This window comes from Triturus cristatus, chromosome 9 (genome assembly GCF_964204655.1).
Source record: "Triturus cristatus chromosome 9, aTriCri1.1, whole genome shotgun sequence".
NCBI lineage: Eukaryota > Metazoa > Chordata > Amphibia > Caudata > Salamandridae > Triturus > Triturus cristatus.
This window is the reverse complement of record NC_140592.1, coordinates 372,102,433-372,115,902: the sequence shown is the minus strand read 5'-3', so window position 1 is coordinate 372,115,902 and position 13,470 is coordinate 372,102,433. Positions and strand designations below refer to the sequence as shown.

Below are 13,470 nucleotides of genomic sequence, written 5' to 3'. Positions count from 1 at the left end.
AGAGGATGAGCACCCTTTCTTGAAGTCACGGTTTTCAAGAGGAAGAGAGGGGGGGATCAGCTGCCAGCGACGAAGCAGAAGTGGACACTGTCCTTGCCTTCTCTGGCAAGAAACAAAAGACGGAGTCCTTTTCCTTCTCTGCACACCGCCCGTCCCCGAAGGGCGGGAACAACGAGCCTTCTCTGCAGGCCTTGGCGATTTTTGCCGTCCTGGGACGCATTATTAAAACGAGAAAAGTAGGGGCACGGGATCTAATGAATTATAGAAGTAGGGGCACGCCGTGCCCTGCCGATCCCGCCCACTTCGACCACTGACTATAATGCATCGTTTGTCATAGGCTGTGACGAAATACTTACATGGATCTCTGTGTTTAATAGACAGACTTCAAAGATTCGGATGGAAATGGAAGTAACTTCAGATGGAAATCAGAATGACTTCAATATTAGCAGTATCCATTATCGAGGGTTATATCAGGATTCTGAGATTATCTCTATGTACAAAGTAAATCTGCCATCTTGCTGGTCTATATTGTGCTCTAGGTAGAGATCACGGTTCTAAAGTATTCTGCAGATTAGTACTTCTAGTCAGTGCTTAATTTGTAAAATATGAAGTGCAGATGCTCAAATATTTTTAGGATGCCACGCCCACTTCCCTGTCTCCACCCACATCCTCCACTAACTCAATTTACTTACTCTATTGGCACCATCCATATCCTCAACTGGCACTGCTGAAATCTAGATGTAATGACAGTGCATGTAAAACTGTTAGTGCCACAAAACACATACAACAGCTATGGCACGTCCCAGGCCTGCCATGGAGATTCTACAAGAGGTTAAAATTCAGTATTGGTCCTAAGGTAAAGCTCGCATTCGGGGAAATGTACAAGCATGGCAGGAAGACTGTTCTAACTATATGTTAGCTGAAGGTTGGAAAATAGTTTTTTCATAGACGTAAATGATAAAAACTTTTTCCTAAGAAATTAGATTGGGAGCCTTCCGTTGAGAGCCTGAGCATGAGTGTAGGTGTAGTTTAAAGGTTTGTATATCCAAAAGTGTTATTGGGGCTTACAAGTGCCTGAAGTGCAAGCGAGGCAGAAGGGCCTAAAATATGAATGAAACATCTGCCAACCAATCACTCCAATATTTTATTCCATAGGCCTAGATTAAAAACCTCTTCAATTCTATTCTGTCTTTGGGAGCTTCTGTCTATAAAAAGATACCAGTGTACATGTTGAAATAAGCACGAGATGTGACGAAAAGGCTCATCCTACCTCCACCCCCTGGAATAAACAACCACTGGCACGACCATCAGAGCAATGATGCACACGTTATACTATGCTGACCCCAGGGTGGTGAATTATGCACCTGGAGATGTCACCAAACATGTACATGCCATACATCATGGCACAGTGGCAACCATTTGTTTCCAAAATGACAGATGCTGCTCACGGAGGAGTAAATAAAAAAAACATACAGTGTGTGTGCCGTTTTTAAAATGGGGAGCGTGGCAGCAAATTGCAGCTGCTGTTCCCTCCAGGAAAAAGTACAACTGAAAATATACTTCACGGTACGGGCTGCCATAGTGGAACGGGCTTGGAGCCAGTAAATGCAATATTATGAGGCGCAACAAAGTCAAAGAAGGGGCTAGGGAGTAGTGGAAGAGCATGCGGGAGGGATTTAATAAATCAACAAAAAGATTACTGAGGAAGGAAGGGGTGCATAAAAGAATGGATGACCTTTAAGTGGGAGCAACATAGCGAGCACCGATGGGTGGGATGTGAGTGGGCGGTCTCACTGAAAGGAAGAGATCAAGAAAAAAGGTCCCATTCGCTCCATTATAAACACTTTACACTTACTGTAAGGATCCGACTAGGATTAGGCCTGGGCACCTACAGTGGGTGGAGAGCCGTTAGAAGGTCAGTGCTCATGTCTGGATTCGAGTGCTGGCAGCGAGCGGAACCAGGTAAACTTTGAAATGCAAGTCCGGCACTGTTGTTCGTTTCTGATATTTCTTCTGGGACGCCACTCAGCTGGATTTTCAGTTCAGTGCATGTCATGCGTGTGCGCTGTTAAATGTTAAAACCATGGCATTGGCAGCAACTCACGTTTATATTTAATTATTCAGACGACGCATTAAGTTTGTTATCTGGCTGAGTGAGGCCTGAACTTTCCAGGACCCAGCCTGCCTCAGCGCCTCGCCCAGCTCACCCATCAGCCCGCCCTCAAACGTAACAATTTAACAAATGAGAATGATGCCCCTTGACACACAAGCATGCGCAGCTGGCATCACTTACATAATGCAGTCATCATGCCTGGAGCTGGGTGGGCGTTCCTCAGAAGACATACCAGGCAGACATGCATCCAAACCGAAGGAGGAGGACAGACAGGTAAGTACATTTATTTTTAATAATTACTGGGCCTATTCATCTGACAGGGGAGAAAAAAATCAATAGCCCCGGTCCTGGTAAATAAGTGCCGGTGCTAAGCACCGGAAAGCACCGGCACAAATTAAGCACTGCTTCTATTCAGTTAGCCTTCAGGGACACAATGTTAGGAAGATGGATCATTTGATACTGAGCCATGGAATATTATCATTCATTTCTGTTATGTCTGTCTTAAGACGGTGTGCACATCTCTGCTCTTTCTCAAAAATATATTTTTCGGTATTTTGGGTTATTCCAGTTAGTGTCTCTATGATAACCCCCTTGAGGTCATTGGTAGAGTGTCCATGTTCAATACAGTGTGTGCTCATTTTGGTCGTTTCACGTTTACACTTAACATTACTCCTATGTTCACCGATCCTCTGCTTTATTTTTAGGCAGGTCATTCCTATGTACCTGAGGTTGCAAGGACAGGTGATCATGTAGATGGCATGTTTTGTGTTACAATTAGTGTGTTGTCTGATCGTCCAATTTAGTTACGGTGTCAGTTGTATGTTCTTAGTGGCTGTCAGTTTACACACTGAACATTGTCCGCAGGGGTAGTGACCTGTGACTGGTGGCATGTTCCATAACGTGCTGGTGATATTGTTCATTTGAGGAGCTTGAGGTCATGTATGCACTAGCATATCTTTTATATTCCTCGTTCTGTTGTTCGCGAACCTTGGCTTTGGCCAGTTTAGTGCACCCGATGTTACAATGCGCCAGTTTTTGTTTATTATTTTTTTGACTGCATTACTTGCTATACTGTACGTTGTGACACATGTGATGGAACTCTCTCACCTCAAGCTAAATGGGGACAAGACCGAACTCATGATTCTGGGCAAACTCCCGTCACCTTCTTCGGCACTCATATGGCCGACCTGTCTCGGCCCTACCCCAGTTCCAAAGCAAGAGATTAAGAGCCTGGGCATGTGGCTTGACAGCACCCTCTGTTTCAATCATCAAGCCACTAAGCTATCTGCAACATATTTTGGCCTAATGAGAATGCTAAGAAAGATCCTTCCCCTGCTCCCTTTCCAGGTAAGAAGGATTATGGTACAAGCCCTCATACTGTCCCGCCTGGATTATGGGAATGCGCAGTATCTGGGCGCCCCTCAGTCCACACTCCAGAAATTACAAGTGATCCAGAACTGTGCGGCCCACCAACTTCTCCAGATTCCTCTGAGACAATCAACAAAACCGGCATTGAGGAATCTTCACTGGCTCCCAATTCGGGCTAGGATACAATTCAAGGCCATGTGCCTGGCTCATAGAGCCATCCGGAAATCAGGCCCAGCCATCATCCAGTCCCTGGTCACCCCATACCAACCTCCCAGGAGTCTTCGTTCTAGTTACGTTTTTTTTGCCACCCCAAGAAAAGTACGCAGATCAAGATGGGGTGGATGCTCTTTCTCCCTGAATGCTTCAAATCTCTGGAATTCTCTTCCCCCTACTCTTCGAGGTGAACCAAACATACTGGCCTTCCATAAACTTCTCAAAACCCATCTTTTCAGTATTACGCATTAACATGACGTGTCTTTTTTGTTTGTCCGGTCCATTAGCGCTAGGAGGCCTCAGGGTAGCTACGCGCCATAGAAATTTAATTTCATTCATTCATTCAATTTCATTCATTCATGTCAGGGTGTTTTGCGTAGGAGTTCTTGGTGTGGTATCGAGTAAACTCTCTCGTGGTTGGTTCCTCGCCCTCTTTTGGCATTTTGCCACTATTTTAGCTGGATAGTCCCTTTTGGATAGTTTACATCACAGGCCCTTGGCTTGTGTCTTGTATTCCGTTAGTTCACTGCAGTTTCTCTTTAGATGCAGGAATTGGATGTAAGGTAAATTCTCTCTGAGAGGGCGCAGGTGGAAACTGTTGTAAGAAAAGAGGCTGTTTTTTGCAGTTGGTTTGAAAAAAGTTTTGGTCCTAATGATGTTGTCTTCAACATAGACCGTCAGATCTAAGAAGTCCAATTGTTTTTGATCAGCAGTGTAGGTAAATTTCAGACATTCATCTTGTGCATTCAACCATTGGTGGAAGTGGCGTAGACTGGAGTGGTCACCCTCCCAGATTACCATAACGTCGTCTATATACCGCTTCTAGAAACAGATTTTTGACAAGTAGGGGTTGTTTTCATTTTGAATGAATGTTTTCTCGAAATTGCATACATAATGTCCAGCTACGCTCGGAGCGAATGTGCTTCCCATGGATGTACCATGGCATTGTTGGTACATAGTTCCATTGTATTAAAAATACAAACATTCTCGGATGACACCATGCTCCTAGTCGGCTTTGACGTAGAGAGCTTATATACTAGCTTGCCTCAACAAAAAACAATGGAAACACTTGAAGAGCTACTGTTTAAACAAAACTGGTCTCACCAAACACCTGGACACTTCATTCTAGAATGCTTCCAACTCGCCCTTACTGAGAACTATTTTGAGTACAATGGAACTATGTACCAACAATGCCATGGTACATCCATGGGAAGCACATTTGCTCCAAGCGTAGCTGGACTTTATGTAAGCAATTTCGAAAAAACATTCATACAAAATGAAAACAACCCCTACTTGTCAAAAATCAGTTTCTTGAAGCGGTATATAGACGATGTTATGGTAATCTGGGAGGGCGCCCACTCCAGTCTACGCCACTTCCACGAATGGTTGGGGTGAAAGTGGTTCGAGGTACGGGAGGTCTGTAGGTATGGGAGTCAAGTATGATTGTTCTGGGGCTGGTCTGGATCTGAAAATGGAGGTGTTCCGTGGGGGACGAGGAGTCATTCATGCTGGAGGTGGTGAGTTCTTGTGTGCGAGGGCGGCGGCTGTGGGGGTGCAGTGGTTGGTGAAGGTTTGTCGATAGGAGAACTGTCCATGGGTGGTGTTCGGCATAGACAGCTGGCAGTTGGTCCTTCCAGGGATGAGTGTGTGGACAGCAGCTGAGTCATAGTGGTGGGTGGTCGGAGAACCAGGGTCCCTGGCGCTGGTTGGGGTCAGGTCACGGATGGGCGCAGACGGGCTTGCCTTTGGCGTGCCTTTGGTGCAGCAGCCACCATTTAATAGGGAACGGGGGAGGAAAACGCAGCTGGGAGCAGGAACCGGTCGGGAGGCGGGGCCGCAGGGGCAGCTGTGGCGGGAAAAGGGCAGCGAAAACAGGCACAGTGAAATGGAGGACACAACAAAAAGCACAAAATACAAAAAAAACTGAAAAATAGGCACAATAACGGTGACAAAACAAAAGACAGACAAAAGACAATCAACAGGCACAATTACAGTAAAAACAGAAAGGACAGACAAAAAGACAGTCTAACAGAGAGGGCTGGCCGAGCGGACCAGCAGAAGAGCAAGGCTCTCCTACTGGACCACCATGGATGAGGCGCTGGCAGGAGCCTGCGGGTGGAGGAGGGCCTTGAACACCTAGCTGGACAGAGAGGTGTAGGGGGTAGTGGCAGCAGAGCAATGACAGAGCTGCTGGGGTGGAGAGTAGAGTTCCCTGACCAGGAAGTCAGAGGTCTTAGTCAATCTCTCGAACAGCGGCTGCCATTAAATAGGGAATGGGGAGGGAAATGCAGCTAGGTGTCGGGAGCGGGAACCGGCAGGGGGGAGGGGCTGAGGGGGCAGCAGCGGCAGGAAAAGGGCAGCTAAAACGGGCACAGTGAAATGGAGGACACAACAAAAGGCACAAAATACAAACAAAATGAAAACCAGGCACAATAACAGTGACAACAGAAAAGACAGACAAAAGACAGTCAACAGGCATACTTACAGTAAAAACAGAAAAGACAGACAAAAAGACAGTCAAACAGAGAATGCTGGTCGAGCGGACCAGCAGAAGAGCAAGGCTCTCCCACTGGACAACCAGGCACGAGGCGCAGGCAGGAGCCTGCGGGGGGAGGAGGGCCTTGAACACCTACCTGCACAGAGAAGTGTAGGGGGCAGCGGCAGAGGCAGAGGCGCAACGACGGAGCTGCTGGGGCTGGGAGCAGAGTTCCCTGACCAGGAAGTCAGAGGTCTTGCTAAATCGCTTGAGCAGCGGCTGCCATTAAATAGGGAATGGGGAGGGAAACGCAGCTGGGAGACCGGAGAGGGGACCGGGCAGGGGGGAGGGATGCAGAGGCAGCAGTGGCGGGAAAAGGTCAGCGAAAACGGGCACAGTGAAACGGAGGACACAACAAAAGGTACAAAATACAAAAAACTGAAAAACAGGCACAATAACAGTGACCACAGAAAAGACAGACAAAAGACAGTCAACAGACACAAACACAGTAAGAATGGAAAGGACAGACAAAAAGACAGTGAAGGCTGGCTCGAGAGGTGTAGGGGAAGTGGCAGCAGCGCAACAGAGGAGCTGCTGGGACGGAGAGCAGAGTTCCCTGACCACGAGGTCAGAGGTCTTGCTAATGGCTCATTCAGGCTGCATTACCTAGTTGCTGATGCCCCACTTGCGGCTGCAACTGCTAACTTCCTGATGGCCAGTCGGGTCTACACCTGCCTAAGTCCGGAGGGCTCAGCCCTGTTTGTGGGCTTCATTTGAAAAATTGAGCAGGACCCCCACCACAGGCTGCACCAGCCTGCTGTCTAATCAGGACTGCACCGCTTCAGGACTGCAATTGCCAAGCTATGAACTACACCTGTTGCTGCTAGGACCGCCACCATCGAGGCCGCCCCTGCAAGTCAACAATAGAAACCTGCCGGTTCTTCACAGCTACTCCTAAGTGTGAGGAAACACCTATCAGAAGCTGAGCAATGACATCTTGCAAACTGTGAGTGGTAGAGACCGCACCTCAGACAAATTCATGCTATTTATGGTTGCCCTAATATCAAGAGGGGACCCAGTGCCTGAAGAAAGAACTGGGAGTGGACACTATAGCGTCCACGGATATGACGCCTAGATGCCCTACTCATGTAATACATATCAAGAGAGGCACTAAGACACAACACCAAAATTATTTTGGGGCAAAATAATCCTATGCTACTTTCAAGTCTACAGAATTACTACAGGAGTACCCGTTTACATCCTCTCACATGCCTTTGGGAATTGGCCCTGAAATGTTCAACTCCATATTAGCAAACGAGCAAAGAAGGCACAGTTCTTTCTATTTGTACTAACTGTATGCAAATTACCATTTTATTCTCATTTTAGATGTTTTGAGGCCAATCCACAAAGCCATGTAAGAGTTTGTAAAAGAGCATTAGTTTACATACTCCAAATGTTTTTGTGAATGGGCCCCTTTCTCTTTTTGAAGAGGGAGCAAAAGGTGGTGATTATAGAGACAGGAAGAAATCAGTATATCAGCTATTGCCAACATTGTGACAGGGTATTCTCTGATGAGAGATCTTGTATCAAGATTGTGACTGCCTCACGGACATAAAGTAGGTAGTTGCAGGCCTGGCCCAGCCTCTTCAAACGTGGTTGATAACAGTTGCCTTTGTAACAAATCTGCATGTTTCCCTGCACATAGAAGAGTCCCACATTGGCGGCGTGGCGCTGGGTCCGCCTTGCTGCCGCACCACCAAACTCGTGGTGAAGCCACTCACCAGATTAAGAGAGTAACTCATGTCTGGCGGGCTTTTTTGGGGAATTACCACGGTGGTACCTATAAAAACAGGCAAGCCAATGGTAACATCCAAAAAAGTTCTTGCCTGGCATGGACTGAAAAGTCCATGCTGTGCAGGAACTGGCATGCTTGCACACAGGGTGGGAACATGTTGTGCCCCCCCTGTGTGCATCCACAGGACTCAGAGGCTTTTCCTCTGTGCCAGGGGTTTCATGAAAATCAAGCATATTGATGTCTCTACACCACCAGCGAATGACGGTTCCCTGTCGGGGCTTTGGTGGTCCCACCACCCAACTCATAGAAGCGACCACCGGCCCACAAGTCTGGCAGTCCTCGGACCACCAGACTGATAATCAGCCCCTTAGTCTCTATTTTACACTTCAAGGTCTTAAAGGACTGGGGCAGCGGTTGCGAGTCCCATGTAGCAGTTTGTGATAAGATGGCCTAACATAGCCACAAGAGATACTCTAAGTAAGGCTACACTAGCCTGTAGTCTTAACAATAAATCAAAGTTGATACCATCATTGTTGATCTCCTGATGTGACTGAAATTTTTACCTTTTAAGAAGCTAATGGGATGGGGTTCAAAAAGAGTTCACTCTGAGCATTATTTTTTTTTCTCCTTTGCTTACAGGCATCATTAGCAGCAATGGAGAAGAGTGGCAGAGATTGCGCAGGTTTACTATCACTACACTGCGAAATTTCGGAATGGGAAAGAGATCCATGGAGGAGAGGGTCCAAGTGGAGGCCCACAAACTTATCAAGGCCATAAAAGACACAGATGGTAACTTTCGTCTGATTTAGAAACTCATTAACTACAATAGGGACAATAAGCTCTGAAAATAGTTTGGAAGTATAGTAGTAATACCAACAGTTGATGCTAATGGGCATTCTACATGCCCACCCAAATATCTGCTTCTTGAAGGTTTTGTGCGATAGTCAATATATTACATAAAGCAGTAGAAGGGATTAGTTCACAATTGGGTTGAGCTGAGGAGAGCACTATAGGCAATACAAACTTTATCGATGATCATTCTGAGAAAGAACAATGCAGACAATACTCTATGTGAATTTTAACCACACAGGACCTGGAGGTTGAAGAGTGAGAACAGTACTGTAACAAATGGTCCCAGTAGAGTGAGGTGACAATAGTACACCTGGCAAAAAAAGGATAAAGGGCCTCATTACTATATATATAGCCAGAATTTTGGGCAGGACACCAAGGGTCTGAAATTTCTGAGTCTGGCTGGTATCCCTGCTCCAAATTCCAGGAATCACAAGTTTTCTTGCCGGAATAGGAATAACTACAGGTTCCAAAGATACCATGTCTTTTTACTCATGTTTTTTTTCTGATTGCAGCAAGAGATCCACAGACATTTTTCACCTGCTGTGTGCAAGTGGAAATATTTGGAAAAGCAGCAGTAAAAATAGACACAGTATCCCATGGTCCAAACTTAATGGGCCTGGAAAATCTTGGAATTGCCGGTGGTGTTTTTTCACCCAGAATTATTGCTCCAGGTGAAGTTCTGCACCAGGTGATGTGCCCTAAAGTGGCAAAGCAACCTCTTATAATGGGTTTATTGCCATGGCAGCAGGTTTCCCCAAGAACCAGGAGAATTGCTTTAGCGGACCCTGTGATGTATTGACGGTCTCCCAGAAACCAGGATGGACACTAGATTAAATGATGCCCTGTGATATTTTCATGCGGCAAGTCATGACCACATTAAGCTAGCTGAGACATCACAGAAATTACTTTTGATAGCTCAGTTTATGAGTTGTTGTATAGAGGCGATTGGTTTCAGATTCGGAGATGATGCCAAAAGAACCATAATAAAAGTGACAAAATATATTGGATTGAGGTGTAGAAGTGGAAAATGAGGATATAAAGAAAAGAATGGTAGAATTTTCTAGAATATCTCTGTCTATGTTGGGGGAAGTACAAAATACTACAAATAACAGGCAATATTAATACAAAACTTTTGTCAAAGGAGAGGGAAGAGCCGAAAAAATGTAAAACTATAGTTAAATCTGTTTGTGGGCATCCAAGTCCAAGGGGCTAGAAACAGTGCTGAAGAATGTAGATTGATGGTAGTGGCAGAAGGAATGGTTCAGTACACTGACTCTGAAAAAAAGAGTGAGATACACCACAATTCAGGCGTCCAACTCGTAGAATGGGAAGACCAGACATAATCATACATAAACTTACAAAAATCTTTCTAAATTCAGATTTACTGCCTGATTTAGAGTTTGGCAGATGGCACGCAATCGGCCAGGGTGGAGAGGTCATCATCTCTGCCACCCTGGCCACACTGCCGCCCACAATATTTATAGTTCTCTGCCAGGCAAGTGGAGATCTCTATGCTTTCAGAGGAGACGCTGTCACTGCTGGAGGCTCAGCATACATTTTTGTTGTTCACAAACAAACTCCCAAAGTAGGACTTTGTTTTTAAAAACAAAATTCTAATGACTCTCACTCTTGAAGAGTTTTCTCCCAGGGTGTGGAGGTAATTTTTATTTTTTTTCTGTTTGGAACGGCTAGACATTCACTGGTGGTTCGAACAGAAGAAACTGCATCATACGTCCACTCTAAGTAACGCAGACAGTGAGATGTACTTTCAGTGATACCATCAACGCCATTGCACCATCATTGTAGGGTTTCCTCCGGCAGTGGTGGCACCACCATCAGAGTCATGATGGCCTACCCGACTCTAAATATAGTTGCCGGCCAGTTAGTTTGGTGGACAGGGTACACCGATACAGTTCCCTATCTGCCAAGCTCTAAAAGAGGCCGCTAGTGTAGAAGGTCTTAGCACAGACATGAATTTTGCACTTATTTCTTTCCATATATTTCCAGGGTGGTTGATTTGCTTTAGAAGCGGCGCCCCATTTATTTTCTTATTGCGACTTTGTTGCCCTAACAGGAAAAGCCTTCGACCCGATGGTTCACCTCCAGAGTGCAGTGGCTAATGTAATCTGCTTGGTTGTGTTTGGGGAACGATTTGACTATAAGGACCGTGATTTCCTGCAGATCCTGCACATAGTCGAACAGTATATCATATTCCTCCGCTCTTCTATTGGTCAGGTATGGAAAAAGACTGCACTGCGTGGGGTGGAAGAGTACATTATTGATCACATGAGCACTTGGGAAACACACATTTTCAATGGCATTATTTTCTTTTTAGGTCTCGCCTAGGCAGTGCTTGCGCTGTGTCTTCGAGACATGCTGTATTCAGGATATTTGTATAAAGCTCCACCTGCTTCCCGCCCATCTTTTTATCTGGTTCCTGTCCCTGTCCTTTGTAAATGGTGGTTTTTTATTGGTCATTAGGCTTTGTAGTCCTTCCTTAGTACCTCCCTGTCTGTTTTTGTAACCTCCCATGAGGACATCCCCTATTACATATGTTGTTACGCCCTAGGTTTTAATTACAGCCTCAAGGCACTATTTTCATAAAGGCCTTCAGACAGGACACTCACTTGGTCCTAAACAAGGTTGGCAGTGGTTACTTTACTCGCTAGCACATCTCACATTTATATTAGACCTTCTATAAATTTCCCTTCATCAGCTCCACATAGAGTACAACCAAATCCGGAATTAATATAATAATTATTTTGTCACATTTCAAAGCTACTAATTGTATATATTGAATGTACTGTGGTACTGTCTTGCATGCAGTGCATTATAGGTAGAGTGGATTTACCATATCTTCAAAGTTTATCATGCTCACTAGGGACCTTTGGCACAGCTTGCGGTACTTCACCCACTCATCTCACATTTATATCAGACCTTCTATAAATTTTCCTTCATCAGCTCCACAGAGTACAACCTAATCCGGAATTAATAAAATTGTCACATTTCAAAGCTAATAATTGTATACATGGACATAGCTATTTGAATGTACTTGTGGTACTGTCTTGCATGCAATGTATTAGGGGAGTACCATATGTGACCAAAAGTTTGATGCTCACTAGGGATCTCTAGGCGCAGCTTGCGGTAGTGCACCTGCACATCTATGTTAGACCTTCTATAAATTTCCCTTCATCAGCTCCACATAGAGTACAACCTAATCCAGAATTAATATAATAATTATTTTGTCACATTTCAAAGCTACTAATTGTATATATTGAATGTACTGTGGTACTGTCTTGCATGCAGTGCATTATGGGTAGGGTGGAATTACCATTTCATCAAAGTTTATGATGCTCACTAGGGACCTCTGGGTGCAGCTTGCGGTACTGCACCTACACATCGCACATTTATATTAGACCTATAAATGTCCCTTCATCAGCTCCACATAGATGTCGCGATTAGCGCACATCAACGCAAGGGTGCGGCGCGTAACAAGCGATGCCTCCTTTTTGCCCCCAAGAAACAGTATGGTTTGCGGAATGCGTGGCGCGTAAGGGGTCGCTGGGGAGTACGTGAGCACAATGCACTACACATTCCAGCATGCCTATGGCGGCCGAACCGGAAGTCGAATCCGGCTTCGCCGCCAGATTTGTTACTATAAAGCCCCTCCCTTCCAAGGGATCAGGGCTTGACAATCCTTCCTGTTTACAGCCTTCCTGGTGATAAACGCGGATGGCATTCCCCGAGGGATTAGTACTTGTCCGTTGCTTTCCGATGGACTACGACGGTCCACTTCCCATTTGCGGAGAGCTTTCGAACAGCGTGACTCTCAACCTACCATCGCCCTGTTCTGCCCCGTGAACAACTTTAACAGCGAAGGCGCAGCGCGGCGAGACACCCTCTCCGGACAAGGAGGATTCCAAGCGCCGGGCAGACAATCAATCAAGCAGGGAACCTTCATGTTGGTGAGAGAGGTGCGCAGGAGCGTTCCTCCAGGTACTCCGTTTGTTTCCCTTCGACCTTCTTGATTTGCATTTCATTTGTTTGCACGTTTCCTTGAAACACCACTGCTGTGATGCAACAGCACTGGGGGTTTCATTTGGCAAGGATTCCTTTCTGGTTTTAACTCAGTGCTAGATCACTGCGATACATTATTTCCTTGAAGGACAAAACCTGGCTGAAGACCTTCTACCCAAAGCGAGTAGACTTACTCTGCTCTTCGTTATCCAGTGTTTGTTGCTACATAATCATGTGAGTGGCTGGGTGGAGTTTTGGCTGACATGACAAAACGTTTGTGTAGTGTGATTGGTCTGGTCTGGGGCAGTGCTTACCCAAACACTTCTTGTTTGTTTCCTTCACGTAGTTTATGCCCGGGGGGCTCCCTCTGCATCTGTGCTGAACCCTGAAAACAGAAGCAGGACTAGGAGACGCCTGGTTGGCTAGCAGCACTTTCTTGTTTTCTCCACTTCCCTTTTCCCCGGGGGGCTTTCTCACATAGCAGTGTCTCCTTCACTCTGCGTGGGGTTGCGCCTCAGGGTAGAGGGGGGATATTTCTACGCTTCATCGTTCCCGCTGGTGATCTCCCGAGGTTAGTGGCAATTCAAACTTGGTGCTGCTGACATCGCAACAGATTGTCAAGCTCACGACTGTTGC

The 13,470-nt window shown here is 45.9% G+C and overlaps 1 protein-coding gene across 1 annotated transcript in view; it reads left to right on the top strand.

The window, feature by feature from the left end:
• Positions 1–13,470, top strand: part of LOC146797971 (cytochrome P450 2C20-like) — a 483,019-nt gene that overhangs the window by 227,909 nt on the left and 241,640 nt on the right. Inside the window, exons 4-5 of the mRNA XM_085625190.1 lie at positions 8,605–8,754; positions 10,892–11,052. Coding sequence (XP_085481316.1) covers positions 8,605–8,754; positions 10,892–11,052 — 311 coding nt within the window. The remainder of the gene's footprint in view (positions 1–8,604; positions 8,755–10,891; positions 11,053–13,470) is intronic.